The following is a 26,541-nucleotide window of genomic DNA, read 5'->3' as shown; positions in this document are numbered from 1 at the left end:
CCAGTGTTCTTGCCTGGAGAAGCCCAGGGACGGGGGAGCCTGGTGGGCTGCTGTCTATGGGGTCACACAGAGTCGGACACGACTGACATGACTTAGCAGCAGCAGCAGCAGCCTTCTTTATGGTTCAACTCTCACACCTGTACATGATTACTGGAAAAACCTATATTCTTGCCTATATCCATGCAAATATGTTCTATCAGTTAGAGGTGGAGGGTTCCTGACTCCTAAGGGGAAAAGCCAGTTTTATAGCCCTTTACAAATTCATTTCTGTAATCCTGTTTTTTTGCCTTCCCCTTTGAACTGGTTGTAGTATCTTCTCTGAGTCTCTCATTTAATGAATTAAAATTTCAGTGTGTTCATTTTATTTTTTTCAGCTTCTTCTGCTGCTGCTAAGTCACTTCAGTCGTGTCTGACTTTGTGTGACCCCACGGATGGCAGCCCACCAGGCTCCCCTGTCCCTGGGATTCTCCAGGCAAGAACACTGGAGTGGGTTGCCATTTCCTTCTCCAAAGCTTCAATGAGATACAACTGATAAAATCATAAGATATTAAAAGTAGTACACACCGTGATAGAGATGTGTTCATTTTGTAGTTGCATGAAAGTCATGATTTTATCTCTTTTGAAAGTTACCTTTGTAAAGCAGCAGTTAGGGGTCTGGGGCAGGAAATGGTAGCACACTCAAAGGGGAAACGGAAGAGTGTTTTCAGGGACTAATTACAGAGGTGTGGGCAGAACAGAGATGGAGACAGTGAAGCACCCCAATCAACAGGAGAGGGAACCTGGTACCACCTCTAGGGCTCCCTGGGCACAGGAAGGGAGCTATGGCCATACTTAAAAGGGACACAAGTCATGGCCCAGCAGGAAGGAGCAGGAGAATGAATAATCACTTTTCTCTCCTCTTGTCCGCTGAGCCCCATGAAGCCACAGGATAAAGGAGACAGGGTGGCATAGTTCAGCTTGTTTTCTATTGCTTTCTACATGATTTTCAGTCAAATCAATCCGACAATAATCACAAAATCTCAGGGAATTTAGAGAATCCAGCCCAAGGCTGCTATAAAGAATTTTTTAGAGAGCCTTAAATTACAATTATACTTTATATGTACATAGTTAAATAATATAGCCCTTTGGTAAAAATTCATGAAAGATATACCACCCTTTGATCACTTTCTACCTTTGAATACATATCTTATGTATTCATATCACTTCATTCATCTCTTATTCATTCATATTGCTTTCTCTAAAATATTTTTACCATAGTCTTAATAACCATCAAGTTAACAGATACCTGAAAAATATCTAACATTCTCTCCAGTTTCTGAATCCTCAGCCTTTGACCAAGAAGTGAAAAGCTGATGCAATTTTGTATCTGTTTTTATATACTCTTTCACTATAAGTTGGGTGGAAGTTTGGTGAATATACTTTGAAGAAAAGAAAACTTGGATCGGTTTCTGGGTGAACGAACCTTGACACAATAAACCCCAAGCTTCTGCCTGGCCTTTGCACTTTCACACAAGTTAATGTTCAGTTGAGCACCTCAACATGCTCTGGTGGAAAGCAGCAGAGTTGCAAAACGAGGCTGAGGAAGCCGATTATACTGTGCATGATAGTGTGAGGAGAATTCAGAGCTCAGGGAGTAATCTGGAAGGAAGGGGAGAAGGAGGAAGGCCACATGACTGGAGGCTGCAGGAGAGCTGAAGAACAGTTGACTATTTTAAGGACGGCTAATGTTCAGTTGTAAATTGTCTTCTACCAAACCTTTGGTAAAGTTGGCTTCATGAAAAATGTGTGTGAGCGGTTCTGATTAAACCTTAATAAGGAAATAATGTTTTTAAAAAACAGCAATAATGGTTTTAAAAAAAAAAGACGGAATCTGAGTGTTTAGTATATCCTGGGCATTGTGCTAACAGATGGCTACACTATCTATTCACAGTCACACCCAATGAGACAGCCAGTATCCCCCCTTTCTAGGAAAGGAAGCTGATGCTCAGAAAGGTAATTCACTTGAGGTAACATATCCAGTAAATTAAAGAGGATCTGATACCAGAAACCAGGCTGTGTTCATAGCACCACACGGCTTTGCAATCACCCTCCCCAGCCTCCTTAAAAAGCTGTCCTTTCGTCTCTGTCATTGACAAGAACCCCCTCCTCCTCTAAGGTCGCCCATTTCACAGTCAAAGGGCTGTAACCAAAGTTTTTCCACATGTGGGTGAGATCTGTCTCCCTACAGTTTCCATCCCCAAGTCTTCCATCTGCTGTCTGGGTCACTCAGAGCAAACATAATCCTTCTTTTATGGAGCAGGCTGTCTAATATTTGAAGATATGTGTAAAACTTCGATGATGGTGGACTTTACATAATGTGCTTTCAACAAATATTCATAGAATAGATGAAGGAAGGCCACATTTGGAAGGTACAGAGTATGGCTGGTAGGACAGCAAATATATGAAAAAGATTTGATCACTTTCTCTGCTGCTGCTGCTAAGTTGCTTCAATCGTGTCCAACTCTGTGTGACCCCATAGACGGCAGCCCACCAGGCTCCCCTGTCCCTGGGATTCTCCAGGCAAGAACACTGGAGTGGGTTGCCATTTCCTTCTCCAATGCATGAAAGTGAAAAGTGAAAGTGAAGTCGCTCAGTCACGTCCGACTCTTAGTGACCCCATGCTGCAGCCTACCCGGCTCCTCCGTCCATGGGATTTTCCAGGCAAGAGTACTGGAGTGGGGTGTCATTGTCTTCTCCGACTTTCTCTACCTATCTCATAGTCTTATGTTCATACTGCTTCCTCTAAGAAATTTTTACCAAAATGGTAACAACAACCAGGTTAACAGATATCTGAAAGAACTCTTAGAGGCACCACTTTTGGAAAATATGTTTAAGTGCTGCTTCTACCCCAACCCTCAACTACCTACACCTGTAAAGGTGGTCAGTGTTTTTCTTCGAGCTAAACCTGTGGGACTAATGAAACTGAGGGCAGTCATCAGTTTGATCCCTTAAACTATAACTTTTGCTTAATCAGTAATATCAGTAACTTCACTGATGAAACTTGCCTTAACTGTTCCTGCACACTGCACACCCTTCATCAGGTAGCTTAGACAATCATAAGACTCCTTTAGCTGTCCTCTAGAGGCAGTACCTCTGATGGGTGGATCCTATAGTAATGGTTTCAAAAGTTGTTTTTCAGGAACATGGAGCTAGTCTTGCCCAGTTCAGATCAGTTGAGACCACCAACCATTCAGCTGGGCCTGCTGAAGTGCTGGATGGAGAACCTCTTGACATCAGAAGGCCAAACACTCCACCCTTAGATGATACCACCCTGCCATTTTCTTCACCTTTTTCTTATCTCCAATCACCTTTCCCCAGGCCTCAGGTCACCCAACTTCTTTGTCCCATAAATATCCCAAGCTTTTTCTCTTAGGGAAGGTGAATTTAAGATTTGGTCTTCCTTCTCCTCTCTTGGCTGCCTCATGACTTATAAACCTTTCCCCTGCAAACCTTGGCATCTCAGAGTGTGGCGTGCTGCATGCTGGGCAAATGAATGCAGTTTAGTAACACTGCTACTGCCGCTAAGTCATTTCAGTCGTGTGCGACTCTGTGCGACCCCATGGACTGCAGCCTATCAGGCTCCTCTGCCCGTGGGATTTTCCAGGCAAGAGTACTGGAGTGGGTTGCCATTGCCTTCTCTGTTAGTAACACTAATACACCCTAAAAAGACATTCATCTCATTCTTTACACATACATTTTTATACAATCCAAGATCCGAATATGGAGAATAGAACTGTTCTTCTAGACCAATAACTGCTGTAAATATTTATGTATATACATACACATATATATAAAATCTTAAAATTGTATAATATATAAAATATATATTTTAAATTAAACTACACACCCAAGGAAAAGTAATTTTGTTGGCATCTAAGACATAACAAACCACTGGGATTAGATATATGTAGAAGGAGCAGTGGCGAGAAGGGACAGTGGTGACTTTCACTGTAGACACCCTTTGCAGCTCTGAAAGATTAAATCGAAATTAGAAATTCTCTAGTCTTATATTCACTATTTGGAAACTACAAAGGTTGGAGCAATCAAACTGTGACACTAAGACAGTTAAAGAGAAGGGCAGTCGGAGTTGTGTTATATACAGTGCTGTCTAGGCCAAGAATGACAGTAGACAAAGCTTCAAGTTGAGCCGTCAATTCTCTTCTCTTGGGATGGGAGTCGTTGCGGTATTATTTAGGGCCACACTCTATAGTGCTCACCATGTGTACTTATGTATCACTGTTTGGCAAGGGTCTGCTCTGAAAATTTTGAGGGTCTCAGTTTGCTCCTCCGTAAAATATGGGCTTGTTTTTTGGAGCGTTTCTGGAACACGCTCTAAGCAAGACACTGTGGTGCCTGGAAGCGGATGTCGATCCTGTGCTAGAGGTTTTCGGCGGAGGACAGGAGACCTGAGGAAGCAGGAAAGTGGGCTTTGTTTCCAAAGGGCTGTGACTGCGCGCCACACCAGGAGAGGCTCGTAGCTGCCCGGCCTCCACGCGAAACCCCGCCCTCCCGCTCTTTCGGCCCCGCCCCGGGGCGCGGGGGGCGGGACTTTGACTCGGGGGCGGTCCGCACGCGATCCCCGCCTCCTTCTCCTCCCCAGGCCCCGCCCAGCGGCGCGGAGGGCCGGGCTCCGGCAAGGGGGGCGGTGGCCGCGGCGGTGACAGCCGCTCCCCGCCCCCGAGGCCGCCACGTCCCTCACGTACCACCCGGCCGAGCGGCGGAGCGGCGACCTGGCGCCCGGGGCTCCGGCTCCTCCGGCGCGGCTCGACATGAGGCTAGCGCGGCTGCTTCGCGTAGCCACCTCGGCCGGCCCGGGCCCCGGGCTGCGCGCCGCCGGCCCTAGCGTCAGCCGCAGCCTCACCTCGGACTCGGGCTCCGGCCCGGCGCCCGAACGCGGCGTTCCCGGCCAAGTGGACTTCTACGCGCGCTTCTCGCCATCCCCGCTCTCCATGAAGCAGTTCCTGGACTTCGGTGAGTAGGGCCCGGGCTTTGGGCCTTCCTGCGCAACCCTAGCCGGGATCTGCGGCCGCTAACCCGGGCGGGGCCCGGCCCGCGCGGGTGCCCTTTCGTCTCCGGCGCGCCCCCTTCCTCAACGTCTCTACTCCGGCGTTTCGGGCTCCTCCTCCGTCCCTCGCTCAGGTGCAGGCGTCTGCGCCCCCGAGAGATAACTGGGAGAGTGTGCCTTTTTCCCGTGTATTGTTGAAAAACAAGCCCGGGCCCCGAGCTCTTTTCAGCGCACGTGTGCACCTCCGCGCTCGCAGCCAGGCCCTTTCGGAAGAGGCCAGCCCGAGTGAGAGGCGAGTGTGCTGACACCTCCGGGAGTCGCGTTCAGATTCTGCAGAGTGCTGATAAATGCTTAGTTTTGCATATGATGATTACATAAAAGTGGCGTGCTGATAGGGGAAGCAGGTTCTGACTGGCCCCGTGTTTCATAGAATGTTTTCCTTGCCACTGGCTTAAGAGTTTCCACCAACCGTACAATTCATTTCATCAACAAGAGTCCGCAGCACGTGTAAAGTGCATGGGTACAGTATGCTGTGGGGTTTGTTTACCGAAGTGACTCTCCACTTTCCTCTTTCTCAAATGAGTGCTTCCTGGTTTTCTCTAGAAAAGATGCAGAGGAATTGCAAAGTCAGGCATTTAACTTTAACTTATCATAGCAGGGCGCTAAGATGAAATGGGAAAACTAGTCAAGTCAAAATTTCAAATAGACAAGAGTTATCTTCTGCATTGTGAGTGCGGTTTGGTCACCAACGGATCACTAGTGGCTTGAAAGATAGCAGCGTAGTTAGCCACTTAATCTTAAACTTGTGGTTTACAGTGTCGATTTTGTTTGGCTCAAAGCTCTTGGTTTTTGTTTTTACCTTAAAATGACTGTAGTGTTATTAAGAGGTTGAATTTGACCTCTTTCCCAACTATGCCATTAAACTTCCACAAGAAAATGTTTTCTTTTAATACGATTATTCCTATTGACAATCTCGTTTTTGCTATGGTTGTCTCTTGCTAAAAGAGCAAATCAGTGAGTTTAAAATGCATCACTGAAATAACATGACTTTTTAGTTTGACTTTAAATGGAACTGCTTGCCAAACGCGATTCTACAGCTGTTCTGCTTAGCATCTTGAGTAGGAGTGGAGGAAGGAGCAGATTGCTTTCCAGGAATCAGACAATTAAATAGAACCTACTGGGGGAGAAGCTTGAAGATGATCGCAGAGCAGGCATTGGCAGCTTTTGCTTTCTGTTGCCGGAAAGACTACTCTTCATTTACTCTTTGCGTATGGCAGTTAGTATAGTGGTTCTACCTGGACTCAGTGAATCTTCTCGTGAACATGTCAGAATTTCCACTGCTTCTTAGACAGGTTTTTCTTATAAACCTAAAGTTAGGAAACAAGTTTTTAAAACGATAGCAACAGGTTATATAGGATAGGCTTTTTACAGGTCCTACGTTAATCAGACTGCGCCTTGCTCAGACTTGCCTAGGTTGTCTTAGTTCTAAGATGGGAGATGTGAATAATGGAGACAGGAAAATAACCTCACTGATGCTCTACAGTGTGGTTGGAAGGTGGTTCAGAATGTCGCACAGCCCTAGAGACTGGACTGTCTTGTCCCTTGCTCCTCTTCTTGCCTTGTCGTTATGGTGATGATATCACTTGACAAATAACTCTGTGTTTCTCTCTGCCTTATGGCTTCCACTTACTGCTGTTCACACTGTATTTGGTTTCAGGATCTGTGAATGCTTGTGAAAAGACCTCATTTATGTTTCTACGGCAAGAGTTGCCTGTGAGATTGGCAAATATAATGAAAGAAATAAGTCTTCTTCCAGATAATCTTCTCAGGACACCGTCAGTTCAGTTGGTACAGAGCTGGTAAGATTCACTGTTCTTGTGTTTGCAATTTGAGTAGTGTTGTAGACTTTACCCAGAGTTAAAGCAAGTACTTTTTTACTCGGCAGTGGTGTCTCAAGGTAGTAGCAGCATTCCTCCTCCTTTGTTGGGGTGTATCTGGGCTTCAACCTGAATCCTGGACTGTACTACCTTTTGGTTTTGAAAAAACAATCAAATGCACAGAAATACAGACACTATATTTAAGATTTGTGTTATTAAATCTCCAAGGATGTTATTTTATAATGTAATAAAAATATCTACCATAAGTTGATAGTTACCTTTAATCCCTTCAATAACCTTGCCCAGTAGGCATCCGTTTTACAGATGAAGAAATGGAGGTACCTACAGATTAAGTCCTTTGCCTAAGGCAAAAACATTCATGGTAAAGCTGGGATTCAAACTCAGATTTGTTTGTCAGAGAAGGCAATGGCACCCCACTCCAGTGCATTGGAGAAGGAAATGGTAACCCACTCCAATGTGCTTGCCTGTAGAGTCCCAGGGACGGGAGAGCCTGGTGGGCTGCCGTCTATGGGTCACACAGAGTCGGACACAACTGAAGTGACTTAGCAGCAGCAGCAGCCAGTACTCTTGCCTGGGAAGTCCCATGGACGGAGGAGCCTGGTGGGCTACAGTCCATGGGGTCGCTAAGAGTCAGACAGGACTGAGCGACTTCACTTTCACTTTTCACTTTCATGCATTGGAGAAGGAAATGGCAACCCACTGCAGTGTTCTTGCCTGGAGAATCCCAGGGACGGCAGAGCCTCGTGGGCTGCCATCTACGGGGTCGCACAGAGTCGGACACGACTGAAGCGACTTAGCAGCAGCTTAGCAGCAACTGCTTTATGTTGAAGTCAGATTAATAAAATGTGTTAAAGGGTATACATTTTTTTATAAACTAAATTTATCTTATTGAAGTATATCTTTATAAGTCACAGAAGTTAAAATATTTATTCTATCATTTAAAAACAATTAGAAGTTATTAGTGGCAAGCCACTCCAGTACTCTTGCCTAGAAAATCCCATGGATGGGGGAGCCTGGTAGGCTGCAGTACATGGGGTTGCTACAAGTTGGACGCGACTGAGGGACTTCACTTTTACTTTTCACTTTCACACAATGGAGAAGGCAATGACGACCCACTCCAGTGTTCTTGCCTGGAGAATCCCAGGGACGGCAGAGCCTGGTGGGCTCCCGTCTATGGGGTCGCACAGAGTCGGACACGACTGAAGCGACTTAGCAGCAGCAGCAGCAGAAGTTATTAGAATTGTGTAGAAACTATGATCTCTCTTCTAAAAATGACAGTGGAGCTATTAAGGGTGTGCATGCATATGTGGCCACCTGTTTACAGCCTTTCTTGTTAATGTTATTAAAAGTGTTACTCTGTTAACCACTATACATTTCAAACAAAAGAGTTTGCCAGAGTTCAGTCTTAAATGGAAAGAGTCTTAAATGTTGCAAGGCATTTCCCAATTATGATTTATGGAGATCCTAGCTTTCCTGTTGTAACCAATATAATTATGGGAGAAGCTGATATAATGTCAACTTTTTAAAATAAGTGAAAGAAATATGACTGCTCCATAATTGATAATCCGATACTCTCCAGTCCAAAAATGAAATAGCTAGAAATGTGGTTTAAGTAAGAGACATTTGTTTAGGAACTCTGATGCAGGGAGAACAGATAATTTTCTATGGAGGTTTATTCCTTTTTTTAAAAAAACATCATTAAAAGTAGAATATGTTATATTTTTTAAATATCGGTGCCTAACACATTGTAGATGTTGACAATTTAATGCCAAAAACTCTGCCTCTGTTCACTGGTGCTGAATTGAACCTTGAAGCCAGTTTTAGGTGAAGTAGAAAAGAATAGCTTTATTGCTTTGCCAGGCAAAGGAGGACACAGCAGGATCTTGCCCTGAAAAACTGTGTGTCCCAACCCAGGGATGTTTGGTGAAGAGTTTTATAGCAGTGGTTCAAGGAAGAGGTTGCTGATAATGATCAGGGTACATGCAGGCCTTTAATCTGGCCTCAGGTGGTCTCCTGATGAGCTTCTTGAGATTATCAAACCTTCTGGAATGAAAAACGCTAATATCTTTCCTTTGTTGTGCATGTTAATGCTGTAAAAGAATTCAGAGATGTGTATCTCTTGAGGGGAAACCAGACTGACTCCAGGTTTGCACTGTTGTCTCTTGGCCGCTTCTCCCTTGTCTCTGCATCATCTCTCTTCCCTGATTAGCTCCTGTTTGAACCTGCCCTTTGGACCTCAAGGAAGGTCATGGAAACTGGAATCCTATTCCCTACAAATATGAAATGGGAGACATGGAAAGGCTTCTGTGCCCAGGAGCCCCACAAGGTCCTGCTTGGTTTCAGTATCTTCTGAATAAAAGCATAATTGTTCTTGCCAGTGAAGAGTAAGGGTTAAGTCATGACAGTAGACTCAGAATCACTAGACTTTGGAATGCCTTGGCATGCTGTAGGGCATATTGTTTGTCAGAAACAACTTTCCAAACCAACATGGGGATTTGCAGATTTTTAAAACACTTTCACTGCCCCTGGATGCCTACTAAAATATGGCAGCTGAAGGTCCGGCCAAAGCAGACCCTACGCTAAAGAAGGTCATTGAATGATAGGTGTTTTGGCTCTGGCCCTCCACTGCCATTGTGCTCTGCTGCATGACCTTCAGAGAGGATTTGACTTTCCTCATTTTGCTCCTTTACCAGGTGATTTGCTCCATCGTATTTTTAGGTAAATTAAAAATGTGCATTTTCATACTTTTGTGTTTTCAGTTGTTTAGAAGAACCATGTGTTAGATTGTAGACTTTCAATAAGCATCTGCTGACTGGACGTAACATCTAAAATTAAGGTTTTAAAACAAAGACATTTAAGTTAGATTCTTAGACCAGGGTAAGCTGGCCTCTGCATTTTACTGAGACTAAGACAAGTTAAAGTCATTTGCCCAAGATCACATAATTGTTGGTGACAGACTCAGTTCCCATGACCATCAGTATATTTATACTGTGATGTACAGTGGTAATTTTAAGAAATATAAAAACTACTTTGAGTAGAGAACTTTAAAAAAAGTAGGAAATTCTTAAATCAAATTTAACCTAAGCTTTTAGGAGAAAATGTACCTTCTAATTACTGGCAGGGACTTTGCTTGAATGTGAATGGGTATACAAATCCCACTTCAACCATAATTTGCTAAAAATTAATTAACAGTAAAGAAATGTTTAAAATGCCTCTTGATCATTTTCACAATATTAGACTTTCAAAATGTAAAAGAACAGTCTTACAAGGGGTTGATTTACATTTTAGGTATATCCAGAGTCTTCAAGAGCTTCTTGAGTTTAAGGACAAAAGTGCTGAAGATGCTAAAACTATTTATGAGTAAGTACAGTTGTTTTGCCTTATTTGAACATCATATAAAACATCATCATATACTCTTTGAACATCATATAAAAATGTAAATGTATTGCTATTGGATCATTTTAGGGAAATTGATTAACTTTTGGTTTTTCACTGCTTTAGAACATATGATGGTATATGTTTCTTGTCACAGTCCATACAGGCCAGCCAGGTAACATAAATTCAGAAATTGGACTGGGCATAAGAAGAACTTCATGTTTCTCTTCACTCTAGTGTAAAGAAAGATGCAGTTCAAATCTGGTGATCTGATGTTGATGTGGTCTCAGGGCCACTTGGATGGTAGGAGACTGGTAAAGACTTGGTAATGAGCACTTGCTTCTAAAGGACAGCCTTTCAGCTCTACTGACCATTGCCGAGCAGAAACACTGCCCAGATCATATGATATGTGTGTGTGTGTTGGGGGGCGGGTATAAGAAAAGCTGCAAGTCTAGTTATTTTTGTTTTTTAAGTTAGATTTCCTAATTTTGAAAGATTGGAAACTAAACCTTCAACAAACACTGAAGGCCTGCAAGACAGAAACTTGTCTCTAGTTTATGAACTGTGGTCTGCGAGACAATGTAAGTAATGTGACCTATTAATAATCAACATACCAGGACTAATAAACCTCGTAATCCCCTAAGGCAAGTTACCTGCTTATTCCAGTGAATGTTACTCAGAACTTAAAGACTGTTTCTGTTGTTGTCCTCCAAGTCCATTACACATATTTTTTTACTGTCTTTAAAGGTGGTAGCAACATTTCACTTTTTAAACATGATTTTGGTTTGAAAATAACACCAAGAATTTGCGTAGGTATGCAGCAAAATTTACACAGATGATGTCACTTACTCTTTAAAATGACTCTACTGAAATAATACTATCTGTGCAAAAAGAGATGCTATCTGTGGACAAAAAGTCTTAGAATAGCATTAGGCTCACATGGACAGCAAATGGATTTAGACCCATCCAGTCTAACTTAAAAGTAAACCTTATGCTGAAAAACCTTCGGAAAATAGTCATTCAGACCTGAATTTTAAAAAAATATCGTGAGCAGCCAGGCAAAATAATACTACTTTGGTTTTGACAAAAAAAGAGATGTGAAATAAATGATTAAGAAGTAACTAGAAATGATGAATTGTTTTCAAGGAGTTTGTTGTTTGTATTTTGGATTAACAGTTTGGTTTTGAAACTAATCATAAACTAGGAATTCCAAAAATATTTTGAGCAATGAGAGCATCATTGGAATAGGTTAATAGTAGTCAAGATGATGTCTCTGAAGACTTTGAATGAGGAAGCAGTCATTTGGAAGTGTGAGTTCTGATGGCTGTATTACAAGGTAGATTTTGTTACTTCACAACTAAGACTTCTTTCCTCTTTTATTTACTTCTTTAAATTAGCCATGCAGTTCAGTGCACTTTAGTCACTGGGTTGTGTCCGACTCTTTGTGACTCCATGGACTGCAGCACACCAGGCTTCTCTGTTTATCACCAACTCCCAGAGCTTGCTCAAACTCATGTCCATTGAGTCAGTGATGCCATCCAACCATCTTATCCTCTGTCATCCCCTTCTCTTCCTGTCTTCAGTCTTTCCCAGCATCAGGGTCTTTTCCAGTGAGTTATTTCTTTGCATCAGGTGGCCAAAGTATTGGAGCTTCAGCTTTAGCATCAGTCCTTCCAAAGAATAGTCAGGACTGATTTCCTTTAGGATGGACTGGCCAGGTATCCTTGCAGTCCAAGGGACTCTCTCAAGAGTCTTCTCCAACACCACAGTTCAAAAGCATCAGTTCTTCAGCGCTCAGCTTTCTTTATGGTCCAGGTCTCACATCCATACATGACTACTGGAAAAACATAGTTTTGACTAGACGGATGTCTGTTGGCAAAGCCATGCAGTAGTGTCTTCAAATGACAGAAATAGAAAAGCTGGATGGCTTGAAGATTTTTCTATGAACACACATTCACCTTTTTTTCTCCCATTTTTTAAAACTCATAGAATGGAATTAGAATTCCTTTCTACTTTTCTTAGTGGCCCTTTCTCTCTTGAACCTGGGAAATGGTTCCAAAACACACAGCCTTTATTGGCTCATTCATCTTCATTCCTTACAGAGCATGTGTTCTCTAGAAGCAAGTGCTCTGTCTTCTCTTATGCTGGCTGTGCCTGGATCCCATCCTCATAGCAGGTGTTGAAATAATCTTAGTTGATGATAGTTAAAGAAAACCCTTCACATTTGTAGGATTGTGTTTTGTGGCAGCCTTACTTTTAGGAGTTCCAAGAAAATAATTACATTTTACAAGGTTTTTTTTTTGTTTTGGAGTTTCTTAACATCCCCATGGAAAAGAAATGCAAAAAAGCAAAATGACTGTCTGAGGAGGCCTTACAAATAGCTGTGAAAAGAAGAGAAGCGAAAAGCAAAGGAGAAAAAGAAAGATATAAGCATCAGAATGCACAGTTCCAAAAAATAGCAAGGAGAGATAAGAAAGCCTTCCTCAGAGATCAATGCAAAGAAATAGAGGAAAACAACAGAATGGGAAAGACTAGAGATCTTTTCAAGAAAATTAGAGATACTGAGGGAACATTTCATGCAAAGATGGGCTCGATAAAAGACAGAAATGGTATGGACCTAACAGAAGCAGAAGATATTAAGAAGAGGTGGCAAGAATACACAGAAGAACTGTACAAGAAAGATCTTCATGACCCAGATAATCACAATGGTGTGATCACTGACCTAGAGCCAGACATCCTGGAATGTGAAGTCAAGTGGGCCTTAGAAAGCATCACTACGAACAAAGCTAGTGGAGGTGATGGAATTCCAGTTGAGCTATTCCAAATCCTGAAAGATGATGCTATGAAAGTGCATACTCAATATGCCAGCAAATTTGGAAAACTCAGCAGTGACCACAGGACTGGGAAAGGTCAGTTTTCATTTCAATCCCAAAGAAAGGCAATGCCAAAGAATGCTCAAACTACCACACAATTGCACTCATCTCACATGCTAGTAAAGTAATGCTCAAAATTCTCCAGGCCAGGCTTCAGCAATATGTGAACCGTGAACTTCCAGATGTTCAAGCTGGTTTTAGAAAAGGCAGAGGAACCAGAGATCAAATTGCCAATATCTGCTGGATCATGGAAAAAGCAAGAGAGTTCCAGAAAAACATCTATTTCTGCTTTATTGACTATGCCAAAGCCTTTGACTGTGTGGATCACAATAAACTATGGAAAATTCTGAAAGAAATGGGAATACCAGACCACCTGACCTGCCTCTTGAGAAACCTATATGCAGGTCAGGAAGCAACAGTTAGAACTGGACATGGAACAACAGATTGGTTCCAAATAGGAAAAGGAGTTTGTCAAGGCTGTATATTGTCACCCTGCTTATTTAACTTCTATGCAGAGTACATCATGAGAAACGCTGGACTGGAGGAAGCACAAGCTGGAATCAAGATTGCCTGGAGAAATATCAATAACCTCAGATATGCAGATGACACCACCCTTATGGCAGAAAATGAAGAGGAACTCAAAAGCCTCTTGATGAAAGTGAAAGTGGAGAGTGAAAAAGTTGGCTTAAAGCTCAACATTCAGAAAACGAAGATCATGGCATCTGGTCCCATCACTTCATGGGAAATAGATGGAGAAACAGTGGAAACAGTGTCAGACTTTATTTTTTGGACTCCAAAATCACTGTAGATGGTGACTGCAGCCATGAAATGAAAAGACGCTTACTCCTTGGAAGGAAAGTTACAACCAACCTAGATAGCATATTCAAAAGCAGAGATATTACTTTGCCAACAAAGGTCTGTCTGGTCAAGGCTATGGTTTTTCCTGTGGTCATGTATGGATGTGAGAGTTGGACTGTGAAGAAAGCTGAGTGCCAAAGAATTGATGCTTTTGAACTGTGGTGTTGGAGAAGACTCTTGAGAGTCCCTTGGACTGCAAGGAGATCCAACCAGTCCATCCTCAAGGAGATCAGTCCCGGGTGTTCATTGGAAGGACTGATGCTGAAGCTGAAACTCCAGTACTTTGGCCACCTCATGCGAAGAGTTGATTCATTGGAAAAGACCCTGATGCTGGGAGGGATTGGGGGCAGGAGAAGGGGACGACAGAGGATGAGATGGCTGGATGGCATCACCGACTCGATAGACATGAATTTTCTTGAGCTCTGGGAGGTGGTGATGGACAGGGAGGCCTGGCGTGCTGTAATTCACGGGGTCACAAAGAGTCGGACACGACTGAGCAACTGAACTGAACTAACATCTCTATAGAGATGGTATATTTTATTATCTGAAATATGCTTAAATAAGTGTAAGAAAACATGCCTTGATGCTTCTTTTACTGAATTAGGCATTTCTTGTCTAGTATAATTGGCTAAATTTAGATTTTAGTATCACATTCACTTGCCAAAATATTTGGCTGTTTTGACAGACAGGTTTGTTTAGCTTTACAGACACTGTGATACGGATCAGGAACCGACACAATGACGTGATACCCACAATGGCTGAAGGTGTGGTTGAATACAAGGAGAGCTTCGGGGTGGATCCTGTCACCAGCCAGAATGTTCAGTATTTTTTGGATCGTTTCTACATGAGTCGAATTTCAATTAGAATGTTACTTAATCAGCACTGTAAGTGTCTGGAAGTCAAGAGAAGAAGCTAAATAATCTGTGTTGGTACATTTTACATTTATTTAGAAAACTTCCTTTTAGGGAGAATATTTACTTTTACTTTTTTTTTGTATTAAGGAAAGCAAATAGACTGCCATTGAAAGGAGGTTTTTAAATTTATGTTTAACGTTATGTAGAATGTTTATGTTTTAAGGAAAATACTTGTTCTATTGTTTGATACCAATTAGAGAAACAGTATTCAAATCCAGACAGCGGCATTATGTATTTTAGCGTATTTTATTTGTTTTTTAATTTTTTATAGCTTTATTATTTGGTGGAAAAGGCAAAGGAAGCCTATCTCATCGGAAACACGTCGGAAGTATAAATCCCAACTGCAGTGTGGTTGAAGTTATTAAAGGTAAATGCGTTTCTCCTTTCAGGAAGAATGCCAATTCAGAACTGTTGAGTGCTATTAAAACAGTTATTTGAATCATGAGATAAAATGATATAACCCATGCATAGGTTTGAAAATGCCTTTATAATGCTAATTGTGCACTATGTATAGGATGAATGTTTTGTTGATGCCGTGCTTTATTAGGCAAAAGGTGAAGATATTATAAAAGTATCTATTTGACTTCAAAATATTTCCTTATTCCCTCCTTTCTAATTCCCTATATTGAAGCCATAATTCATAATAGTTTGGCTTGTATCTTGCCACAGCTTTTTCTGTTTGAACCATATATGCTTGTGCACGCACATAATTGTTGGTCTTACATTGCTGTTTTTGGAACATGGGGTAGTTTGTGTATTTGGAACATGGGGTAGTTTGTGTATGTTTTTCTATAAATTTACAAACATCGTGCCGTGTGTAGTATACACGTGGGTATACACCAGGTCTTTGAATGACTGTTAGGGATGTATCAGACTGTATTAATCCGTACTCCTATTGATGCATATTTCTGTTGTTTCTATCACCAACAATATTGCAGTAGACATCCTTATATATGTGCTGACTTTTGCTAGTATTTTAGAAGGCAGGGTTTCTAGAATTAAAAATATTTTAAATGTATTTAAAATTTTATAACTCCAGAAATGTATCAAACAATGAATGAAAGTGAGTATTCCCTAAACCCTTACCAACTCTAAATTTTATTTACATGTATTGTAAATATTTTCTTCAATCTGCTGGTTTTCTTTTTACTTTGTTTATGGTTTCTTTTTCCATACAGATATTTGAAAATTTTTTGGTAATCATATTTGTCACTTTTTGCTTTATACGGCCTTAGGCTTTGTCATGTCATACTTTAAAAAGACCGTCCCCAAACTAAGATTATTAAAGTATATTTTTTTCTGTAGAAAGCTTTAAAATTTCATTTGTCTATATATTATTGCCATCTTCATGAAGCAGAAGTAAATTTATTTAATGACTTTTTTGTTTTGATTCACACTAGATGGCTATGAAAATGCTAGGCGTCTGTGTGATTTGTATTATATTAACTCTCCCGAACTAGAACTTGAAGAACTAAATGGTAAGCCTGATGCCTTTTCCTAAATGATTAGTGTTATGATTACCTGAGAAGGAATGATAAGTTAGATTTGTTTTAATATAAAACAACTTGTTTATTGGATATGAAAGCTGAGGGAGAGAAATCATGTTAAAAATATTTGTATTTATGTGTGTGTACGTATATATGTATATTTTTTAATTTAGTTGGATTTTTTCTGAAAGACATTTTGCCTTTTTCTTTCCCATTTTCATTATTTTAATTGATAATATTGATTCTCTGCATATTTTTTATTTCCTGGTTAGTCACAGAAAAAAGTGATCCTCCTCTGGTGGCTCAGATGGTAAAGAATCTGCCTGCAATGCAGGAGACCTGGGTTTGATCCCTGGGTCGGGAAGACCCCTTGGAGAAGGGAATGGCTTACCCACTCCAATAGTCTTGCCTGGAGAATTCCATGGACAGAGGAGCCTGAGCCTGGTGGGCTACAGTCCATGGGGTCGCAAAGAGTCAGACACGACTGAGCGACTAATGCTTTCAAGAAAATTACATCTGACTTTTATATGTACTTCATGGGGTCGCGAAGAGTCGGACACGACTGAGCGACTGAACTGAACTGAACTGAATGTAAGGTTTACCCTTTAAGATTTCTACTTCCTGAGTTTCAAACCAATTTTTTATTGTCGAGGAAGTAAAGACTGGAGATGTGAAAGAAGAAAGAAAGATGTCCATCTGTTGGAGACTCTGATTATCTCTGATGGTCTTCTTTTGGACACAAAAGGTTTAGATGCCTCGGAAGGAGATTGATGAGTCTCTGTCTTCCCTGGAGGTAGGGTAGTTTGACAGAGGGAGACATTACCTCAGTTAGAATGACTCTGTAAGAAGCATAAAATTAAATAGGCTTCTGCTGAGTTGTATTCTGGACCTTAGAGTGGGAGGGCAGTGGAAGAAGTTGCCCCATTGAAAATAGAGTTGCCTGGTTTTTCTAAAGCCATAATAGTACATTCAGTGAATAAGAACCACAAGGCACAAGTGACAGTTTGGGAACCTGAACTGCTGTGGGCAGTTTCCAGATGTACCATCTGTGTTTCCCAGAGCCAGTTTATTCATTGGAGAGTCCAGCTTATTGGCTGAATGAGAATTCTGAGGTATGGCGACTCTTACTCCTTTACTGAAAGTTCTGGTTTGCTTATTATCTATTCTCTACCCCCAGCTAGGCTCCTCTTACATGTTTGAATGTAGAATTAGTGGCCCTTGATAAGTCAATGCTAGCTCAAAGTTTTTATTTGAATCTATATGCACAGAAATGCCCAGAATAAAACAAAGCATCCCACCTGGGTGAAACAATTAAAAAATGGCTTTTTAAAGAAAGAATGTATTTATGTGAGTTGGACCATGGAATTTAAAGACTTTAACACTTCTTTTTGGAAGGAAAAAATTCTGACCGTAAGACTGAGTGTCTTAAACAGACTCAACCATCATAGACAAGAATGGGAAGATGGGTTGGTAGATGGTTATGCAGGATTGCACGAGTGACTGCAGGACTCATGTTGTCACAGGCAGGTATAAATTGTGTGAGCCTGGCATTCAAACACAGATACAGTAAAAAACTGGTGTAGCCCTTCTCCCCCCAGTAGTACTATCCTCCATAGTAAATGTTTTCTTTTCAGCACTACACAATATATTCTTTAAAATGCTTTAAGCACATCTCTCTGTACTTTCATATTTTTCTCTTCTGCTCTGTAGCAAAATCACCAGGACAGCCAATACAAGTGGTTTATGTACCATCCCACCTCTATCACATGGTGTTTGAACTTTTCAAGGTTTGTAACATAGTATTACATCACCTTTATCAGTCCTTTCCTAAGGTTAGGAATCTGCTTTGAAAGCTTAAATACTCTACCAGGTTTTCCTCAGTTTCATTAAAAGATGCCCTTTGGTGTTTCATGGCACATCAGTGCAGATAAGCTGTTGGTCAACACTGATGCCCTCAGTGTAGTGGTAAGCTCAGACCTGGGGCTCAGAAAGACCTGGATTTGAATTCCAGTTCTGCCACCTAAGATGTGTGTGACCTTGTGCAAGTCTCTCAACCCCAAGCCTCAGTTTCCTCCTCTGTCAAACAAGGATATTATTATTATCCAGGTTGTTACGAAGATTGAGAATAATATCCTAAATGTCTTAAACAATGGCAGCACGTTATACGTGTTTGATACAATTTTATTTGTATTTTTACAAAGCAAAATGTTTAGAAGAATGATTCTCCACCCCTAAAGGACCACAGTCCCACTGTCATACACATTGTTGTATGCATTTTTTTGGAGAAAGTCACTTACATTGACTTATGTGACTTCTGCTGTTATATTTGCTCTTTACAACAAAATTTGAAAACTAAATACAATTGTGCTCGTAATGTTGAGAGTACATTTTTTTCTCAGCACCATACCAAAGACAGTTGCTGGTAGACAGGAAAGTGTGTGATGAGGAATATGGGTCCATGGGGCTGAAAATATTACCCCACATCAAGCCTGTAGTCTCTCTCAGTGTGGTTACCATGTCTTCAGCCAGGAGCAGGTGGAAGAGAGACGAGGTGGCTTTCAGCCTGATCATGAAAAAAGAAAAATACACTGAAACATAGAAAAACTGGCTGACTGTCTTAGAATAACAAAGATTGAAAAATGTTCTTGGTTCTAAGACAGCAAGAATGTATCTAATATTTTACAAAAATCTTTCTACCAAAGTGGTTAAATGAATAAATGATTTGCACTTAAAGGATTAAAAGTAATTTTGTCCTTGAAATTTCAGTCACCTAAAGATCTCATTCCCTATGATGCTTAATAAAAGAAACATTACCATATTATGTAACAGACTTTATATCATATCAGTAATAATGGCTTCCATCTGAAACCTGATCTTAAACGGCCTTCGGTAGAGATGACAGAATCTCTTCCTCGGGAGACTCTGTCCTGATTGGTGTTCCAGGGCTACACACTCCAAGTGCAGTCCAGCCTTTTGCCTTTTAAACTGTATCTAGTCTTGGCAGTTCCTGCTTCAACGCTACATGTCGTGTTATTGCTTAGTGCTTATGCTCTGTTGACATCGTGTACCCTGTGTCCTTTAGAAATTGGTCAAAACTGTTTTACTGTGTAAATAAATATTCTGGTTTCCAATTAGTAGAAATTAGATTTATTTCTACATCATAATAAGACTTGCTATTAGTACTAAATGAAAAAATCGCTTTTTCTTAATTTATGCAATTATGACAGCAGTTTATGACAATTAAAATGGTTCTTTAAAATAGAGATGAGACTGTTTTCAAAAATAAGATTTGCCCATTGTCTCCCAAATTATAAAAATATTTGGGTAGAATTTTCTGCTTTCATATAAAGCTAGTTAAAAATGTTGAGATTCTGATTTTAGAAAATATTCAGAATTTAGTTGGGATTTTTACCTACCAAGTCCTCCAAAACTGACTTATTTTTTAGAAGTAGTTCTTTAAATTTAGTTATGAATTACAATTCTTAGGCATGTTTTCATTAAAATTTTTAAAAATATCAAGGAGTGCATATATACTTGAAAATTGTACTTAATTTCTCTCCTTCTTTAAAGTTGTATCTTTAACATAACCCTTATGTATTTCAGAATGCAATGAGAGCAACGATGGAGCATCATGCTGACAAAGGTGTTTATCCGCCTATTCAGGTCCATGTCACACTGGGTAAAGAGGATTTGACTGTGAAGGTAAGTGCTGTTTTTTTAAATTTTTAAAAACTAATGTACAGACATGTACATGTTTTCCAGAATACATAATTTATTCTTAGAAAGAAAGAAATCCTGTTCCTTCTAGATAATAAGCACATCGTTTCATTTATCTGGCAGGTTATGAAATTTTCCCGTGAATCTGTTTCTGTTCTGACCCTTCATCCAGATGATTCAGGTTTAAGTAAACCCTGGAGACAGACAGTTTTGTAGAATCATGTCTGTCTAGTTTGATATCTACTTTGATAAGTAAAATCTAAAATATTTGGGTATTTATAGTATTATGTAGATAGTACATAATTTCTCCTTTTTAAATCATGTTTTAAAATCTGCTTTTAAGTGTTTCATTTGATTTTCCTAACAGCTCTTCAGTAAGGGGCAAAGGTAATTTTATTCTCAATTTTACAGAAACTAGACACAGTGATTAGCTCATTATTAAATAGCCAATAAATGACACAGGACAGGATGTCAGTCCTTTGACCCCTGTTAAGTTTCTGAGTCGTCCAACTCTTTGTGATGCCATGGACTCCTGCACGCCAGGCTCCTTTATCCTCCATAATCTCCCTGAGTTTGTTCAAATTCATGTTCATTGACTCTAGTCCCAAGCCTTTTCTACTACATTTTTCTTAGATAGCTCAGTTTCTTAGAGTATGATGATGTTTCTCTTTTTTAAATAATCATTTAAAATTTTGTATTGAATTAATAAATGCAGAGAGATAAAAATGAAATATGTCAGTTCCTTGCCACTTGTAGGTCACTACTCAGAGACAGTCTTTTTGTTATTTCTTTTCATATTGCTGTAGTTGAAAGACATTGTCTAATATTGCTGTTTATGAAATTAAAATTTTTTTAACAGCAAATATTGGCTTTTGGTTTTGGTAGCTTAGGAGTTAGCTCTCTTAGAGCATCTCCCCTCTGAGTTGCCTAGCCTCAGTTGCCATTTTCCCAGTATTTAAGTCCATACGTGGAATTCCAGACTAGAAATAATCATCTTTCAGAGACTTTGAAGATATCTAGTGTTTTTTTTTAAATACACAATTCAGTGGTTTTTAGTGTGTTCACAAGGTTGTGTAACCATACCACTGTTTAATTTCAGAACATTTTTCTCAATCCCAAGAAAAAAACCAGTGCTCTTTAACAGTCACTCCTCATTACTCCCTCTCCCCACCCTTTGGCAACCACTAATCCACTTTCTGTGTATGGACTTCCCTATTTTGGACACTTCATAAAAATTCAGTCATACAATATGTAGTCTTTTGTGACTGACTTCTTTCACTCAATATAATGTTATAGCATGTAGCCATTCATTTTTTGTTGTTGTTGTTATTATAAATAATGCTGCCATTTGTGTATAAGTGAACATTGGTTTTCGGGTCTCTTATGTATATACCTAAAAGCTGAATTGTCTATAGGTAACTCTGTTTAACTTCTGAGGAATACCAAACTCATTTTAAAAGTGACTGTACCATTTTACATTTCCATCAGTAATGAGTGAAGGTAGCAATATTTCCACATCCTTACCAACATTTGTTATTGTCAGTCTTTTTGATTATAGCCATTCTATTAGATGATAGCCATTCTAATTCTAATATTTCATGGTATTTTTTTTTAAGTGTCAATTAAGATCCTTTGCTCAGTTTTTAAGTAGGTTGTCTTTTTATTGTTGAATTGTAAGAGTTTTCTCCATTTGTTTATTTTCTATTCTTGATACTAGTCCCTGATGAGATATATGATTTGCCAGTGTTCTCCCATTCTGTGGCTTACCTTTTCACTTTCTTGAGTGTTCTTTGAAACACAAAGATTTTAATTTTGAAGAATTTTAATTATTCTGTTTTTTTTCATTTATTGCTTGTGCTTTTAGTGTCACATGCAGGAAGCCATTGCCTAATTCAAAAGTCACAATAATATATGCCTTTGTTTCTAAGAGTTTTAAAGTTTCAGTTCTTACATTTAGGTCTTTGATCCATTTTGAGTTAATTTTTGTAAATGATTTGAAGTAGGGAATCCAGTTTCATTCTTTTGCCTGTAGATAATCTGGTTGTCCCAGTACCATTTGTAAAAAGACTATTTTTTCGCATTTGAATTTTCTTGTCATCATTGTCAAAATTTAATTGCTTATAAATGTATAGATTTATTTCTGGATTCTCAATTCTATTCCATTGGTCTGCATATCTCTCCTTAGGAATATTTTGATTATTATTTCTTGGTTGTAAATTTTGAAATTGGCAAATGTGCTTCCTCAAACTTTGTTGTTCTCTTTCAACGTTTTTTGGCTATTGTGGGTTCCACGCATTTTCATAAGAATTTTAGGTATCAGTGTGTTAGTTTCTGCAAAGAAACATCAGCTTGAGTTTTTATGGGGATCAAGTTCATTGTTTAAATCAAGTAAGTCTTCCAGTTTGTGAACAACAGGATTTCTTTACACTTATTTAAATCTTTTTTCCAGCAATGTTTTCTGACTTTCAGTGCACAAGTCTTACACTTCATCTATTAAGTTTGTACTTAGATATTTCATTCTTTTCGGGGCTTTTTAAGTGGAATTGTTTTCTTAATTTAATTTTTGAATTATATATTGCCAGTATATAAGAATATAAGTGATTTTTGTGTATTGATCTTGTATCTTGCAACCTTGCCAAAGTCATTTATAAGTTCTTATAATATTTTTTGTGACCGCTTTAGGATTTTCTCTACACAAGATCATGTCATCTACAAATGGAGATAATTTTACTTCTTCCTTTCCAATCTGATTTTTTTTTCTTTGCCTAATTGGTGTGTCTAGAACCTCTAGTACAGTGCTGAATAGAACTGGTATCTTTTTCTTTTGCTGATCTTAGGAGAACTTTTAGTCTTTTTTTTCTTCTTCCATGTTTATTTTTGTTGTTCAGTCACTAAATCATGTCCAACTCTTCGATATAATGAGCTATTTTTTTATTATGCTATTAAGAACAAACATTTATTTACTTATTCAACTGAATTCATTAAGTATTTGATCTGGGCTTAATAACCCTCTCAATTCCCTGGCTTTTGGCACATTTTAGACACCACCCTTATAGCAGAAAACAAAGAATAACTAAAGAACCTCTTAGTGAATGTGAAAGAGGAGAGTGATAAAGAGGAGAGTGATAAAGTTGGCTTAAAATTCAATGTTCAGAAAACTAAGATCATGGGCATCTGGTCCCATCACTTGAACACAAATGGGAAAACAATGGAAACAGTGAGATACTTTATTTTTTGGGGCTCCAAAATCACTGCAGATGGTGACTGCAACCATGAAATCAAGATACTTGCTCCTTGAAAGAAAAGCTATGACCAACCTAGACAGCATATTGAAAAGCAGAGACATTACTTTGCCAACAAAAGTCTGTCTAGTCAAAGCTATGGTTTTTCCAGTAGTCATGTATAGATGTGAGAATTGGGACCATAAAGAAAGCTGAGTGCTAAAGAATTGATGCTTTTGAACGGTTGGAGAAGACTGTTGAGAGTCCCTTGGACAGCAAGGAGATCCAACCAGTCCATCCTAAAGGAAATCAGTCCTGAATATTCATTGGAAGGACTGATGCTGAAGCGGAAACTCCAATACTTTGGCCATCTGATGCGAAGAACTGACTCATTGGAAAAGACCCTGATGCTAGAAAAGATTGAAGGCAGGAGGAGAGGAGAATGATAGAGGATGAGATGGCTGGATGGCATCACCAACTTGATGGACATGAGTTTGAGTAAACTCCGGGAGTTGGTGATGGACAGGAAAGCCTGGTGTGCTGCAGTCCATGGGGTCTCAAAGAGTAGCACGTGACTGAGTGACTGAACTGAACTGATGCACACAGCTGGGGCTTCCCAGGCGGCACTAGTACAGAGAACTTGCCTGCCAGTGCAGGAGACTGAGAGACTCGCATCTGATCCCTGGGCAGGGAGGACCCCCTGGAGGAGGAAATGGCAATCCGCTCCTGTATTCTTGCCTGCAAAATTCCATGGACAGAGGAGCCTGGATGGCTGTAGTCCATGAGGTCGCAAAGAGTTGGATGCGACTGAAGGACTGAACATACAGCACATACATACAAGTTAGGTTTCCTTTAAAGTGAAAGCTTTCAGTCTTCATCACTAAGCGTGATATCAGCTGTGGGTTTTTTGTAAATACTGTTCATGAGGTTGAGAAAGCTTACTTTCATTCCTAGTTTGTTAAGTATATATCATGAAACTGGCTTCCCTGACTCAGTGGTTAAAGAATCCGCCTGCCAGTGCAGGAGACATGAGTTTGATCCCTGGGCTGGGAAGATCTCCTGGACGAGGAAATGGCAACCCACTCCAGTATTCTCGCTGGGAAATACCATGGACGGAGGAGCCTGGTGGGCTACAATTCATGGGGTCACAAAAGAGTCAGGCAGGACTTAGTGACTAAACAACAACTACAACAGTATCATGAGAGGATGTTGGATTTTATCAGATGCCTTCTCTGGGTAGATTGGGATGATTATGTGGTGTTTGTTCTGAAGTCTACCAGTTGGTGTATTAGAATGATTGATTTTTGTGTGTTGAACCAACCATGCATTTTGGGGATAGGCCTCACTTTCTACATTTTTTTTGAGGATTTTCGCATTGATATTCATAAGAGATATTTATCAGTATGTAGTTTCTTGTGATATCTTTGTCTGCTTTTGATATCAGGTAATACTGGCCTTCTTGAATAAGTTGAGAAGTTCTCCTTCCTTGTCTGTATTTTAGAAGGTTTTGAAGGATTTGTATTCATTCTTTAAATGTTTGGTAGAATCCACCAGTGAAGCCATTTGGGCCTGTTCTTTTCTTTGTGAGAAGAGTTTTGATTACCAATTCAATCTCTTCATTTGTTATACATCTATTCGGATTTTCTATTTCTTTCTGAGTTACTTTCTGTAGTTTGTCTAAGAATTTGTCAATTTCACCTAGGTTTTCTTATTTATTGGTACACAGTTGTTCATGGTTTCCCGTCATAATCCCTTTTATTTTCTGTAATTTTGGTAGTTGTTGTTGTTGTTGTTGAGTTGCCAAATCATGTCCGACTCTTCATGACCCCATGGACTGCAGCACACCAGGCTTCCTTGTCCCTCATCATCCCTGGAGGACACCCAAGTTCATGTCCATTCAGTCAATGATGCCATCCAACCATCTCATCCTCTATTACCCTCTTCTCCTCCTGCCTTCAATCTTTTCCAGCATCAGGGTCTTTTCCAAGTCAGCTGTTCACATCAGGTGGCCAAAGAATTGGAGCTTCAACTTCAGCATCAGTCCTTCCAATGAATATTCAGGATTGATTTCCTTTAAGATTGACTGGTTTGATCTCCATGCTTTCCAAGGGACTCTTAATAAGAGTCTTCTCTAGCACCACAATTCAAAAGCATCAATTCGTCAGTGCTCTACCTTCTTTATTGTCCAGCTTTCAAATCCATACATGACTACTGGAAAGACCATAGCCTTGACTCTGCGGACCTTTGTCAGCAAAGTGATATCTTTGCTTTTTAACACAGTCTAGGTTTCTCATAGCTTTCCTGTTTGGAAGGAATCATCTTTTAATTTCATGGCTACAGTCACCATCCACAGTGAATTTAGAGCCCAGTAAGAGGAAATCAGTCACTGCTTCCACCATTTCCCCTTCTGTTTGCCATGAAGTGATGGGACCAGATGCCATGATCTTCAATTCGGTTCAATTCAGTTGCTCAGTCATGTCCGACTCTTTGCAACCCCATGGACTGTAGCACGCCATGCCTCTCTATCACCAACTCCCAGAGTTTACACAAACTCATGCCCATTGAGTCGGTGATGCCACCCAACCATCTCATCCTCTGTCATCCCCTTCTCCTCCCACCTTCAATCTTTCCCAGCATTAGGATCTTTTCAAATGAGTCAGCTCTTCGCATCAGGTGGCCAAAGTATTGGAGTTTCAGCTTCAACACCAGTCCTTCCAGTGAATATTCAGGACTGATTTCCTTTAGGGTGGACTGATTGGATCTCCTTGGAGTCCAAGGGACTCTCAAGAGTCTTCTCTAATACCATCGTCACATGCATGGGGAGGCCATGATCTTAGATTTTTTTAATATTGAGTTTTAAGCTGGCTTTTTCACAATCCTCCTTCACCCTCATCTAGAGACTTTAGTTCTTCTTTGCTTTCTGCTGTTAGAGTGGTATCATCTGTATATCTGAGGTTGTTGATATTTCTCTTGGCAATCTTGATTCCAGCTTGTAACTCATCCAGCCCAGGGTTTTGCATAATATGCTCTGTGTATAAGTTAAGCAAACAGAGTGACAGTAAACAGCTTTGTGATACTCCTTTCTCAATCCTGAACCAGTCAGTTGTCCCATGTCCAGTTTTAACTTACGCTTTTTGACCTGTATACAGGTTTC

General features: G+C 40.1%; 1 protein-coding gene across 3 annotated transcripts in view; it reads left to right on the top strand.

Annotated features, from left to right (window-relative positions):
- Positions 1 to 4,624: 4,624 nt before the first annotated feature.
- PDK1 (pyruvate dehydrogenase kinase 1) overlaps positions 4,625 to 26,541 on the top strand; it is a 42,396-nt gene continuing 20,479 nt past the window's right edge. Inside the window, exons 1-8 of one of the 3 annotated variants that reach the window (XR_009740077.1) lie at positions 4,625 to 5,010; positions 6,762 to 6,903; positions 10,231 to 10,302; positions 14,748 to 14,932; positions 15,234 to 15,329; positions 16,363 to 16,440; positions 18,160 to 18,236; positions 20,053 to 20,151. Coding sequence is in view for 2 of the 3 variants with exons in the window: in XM_061435242.1 (XP_061291226.1) it covers positions 4,809 to 5,010; positions 6,762 to 6,903; positions 10,231 to 10,302; positions 14,748 to 14,932; positions 15,234 to 15,329; positions 16,363 to 16,440; positions 18,160 to 18,236; positions 20,053 to 20,151 (951 nt within the window). In the remaining variant the exon portion in view is untranslated. The remainder of the gene's footprint in view (positions 5,011 to 6,761; positions 6,904 to 10,230; positions 10,303 to 14,747; positions 14,933 to 15,233; positions 15,330 to 16,362; positions 16,441 to 18,159; positions 18,237 to 20,052; positions 20,152 to 26,541) is intronic. The other 2 variants (XM_061435242.1, XM_061435250.1) reach the window with 2 other exon arrangements.

Source organism: Bos javanicus, chromosome 2 (assembly GCF_032452875.1).
Source record: "Bos javanicus breed banteng chromosome 2, ARS-OSU_banteng_1.0, whole genome shotgun sequence".
In the NCBI taxonomy this organism is placed as follows: domain Eukaryota; kingdom Metazoa; phylum Chordata; class Mammalia; order Artiodactyla; family Bovidae; genus Bos; species Bos javanicus.
Note: the sequence above shows the minus strand (reverse complement) of the source record. Positions and strands in the feature narration are given on the sequence as shown.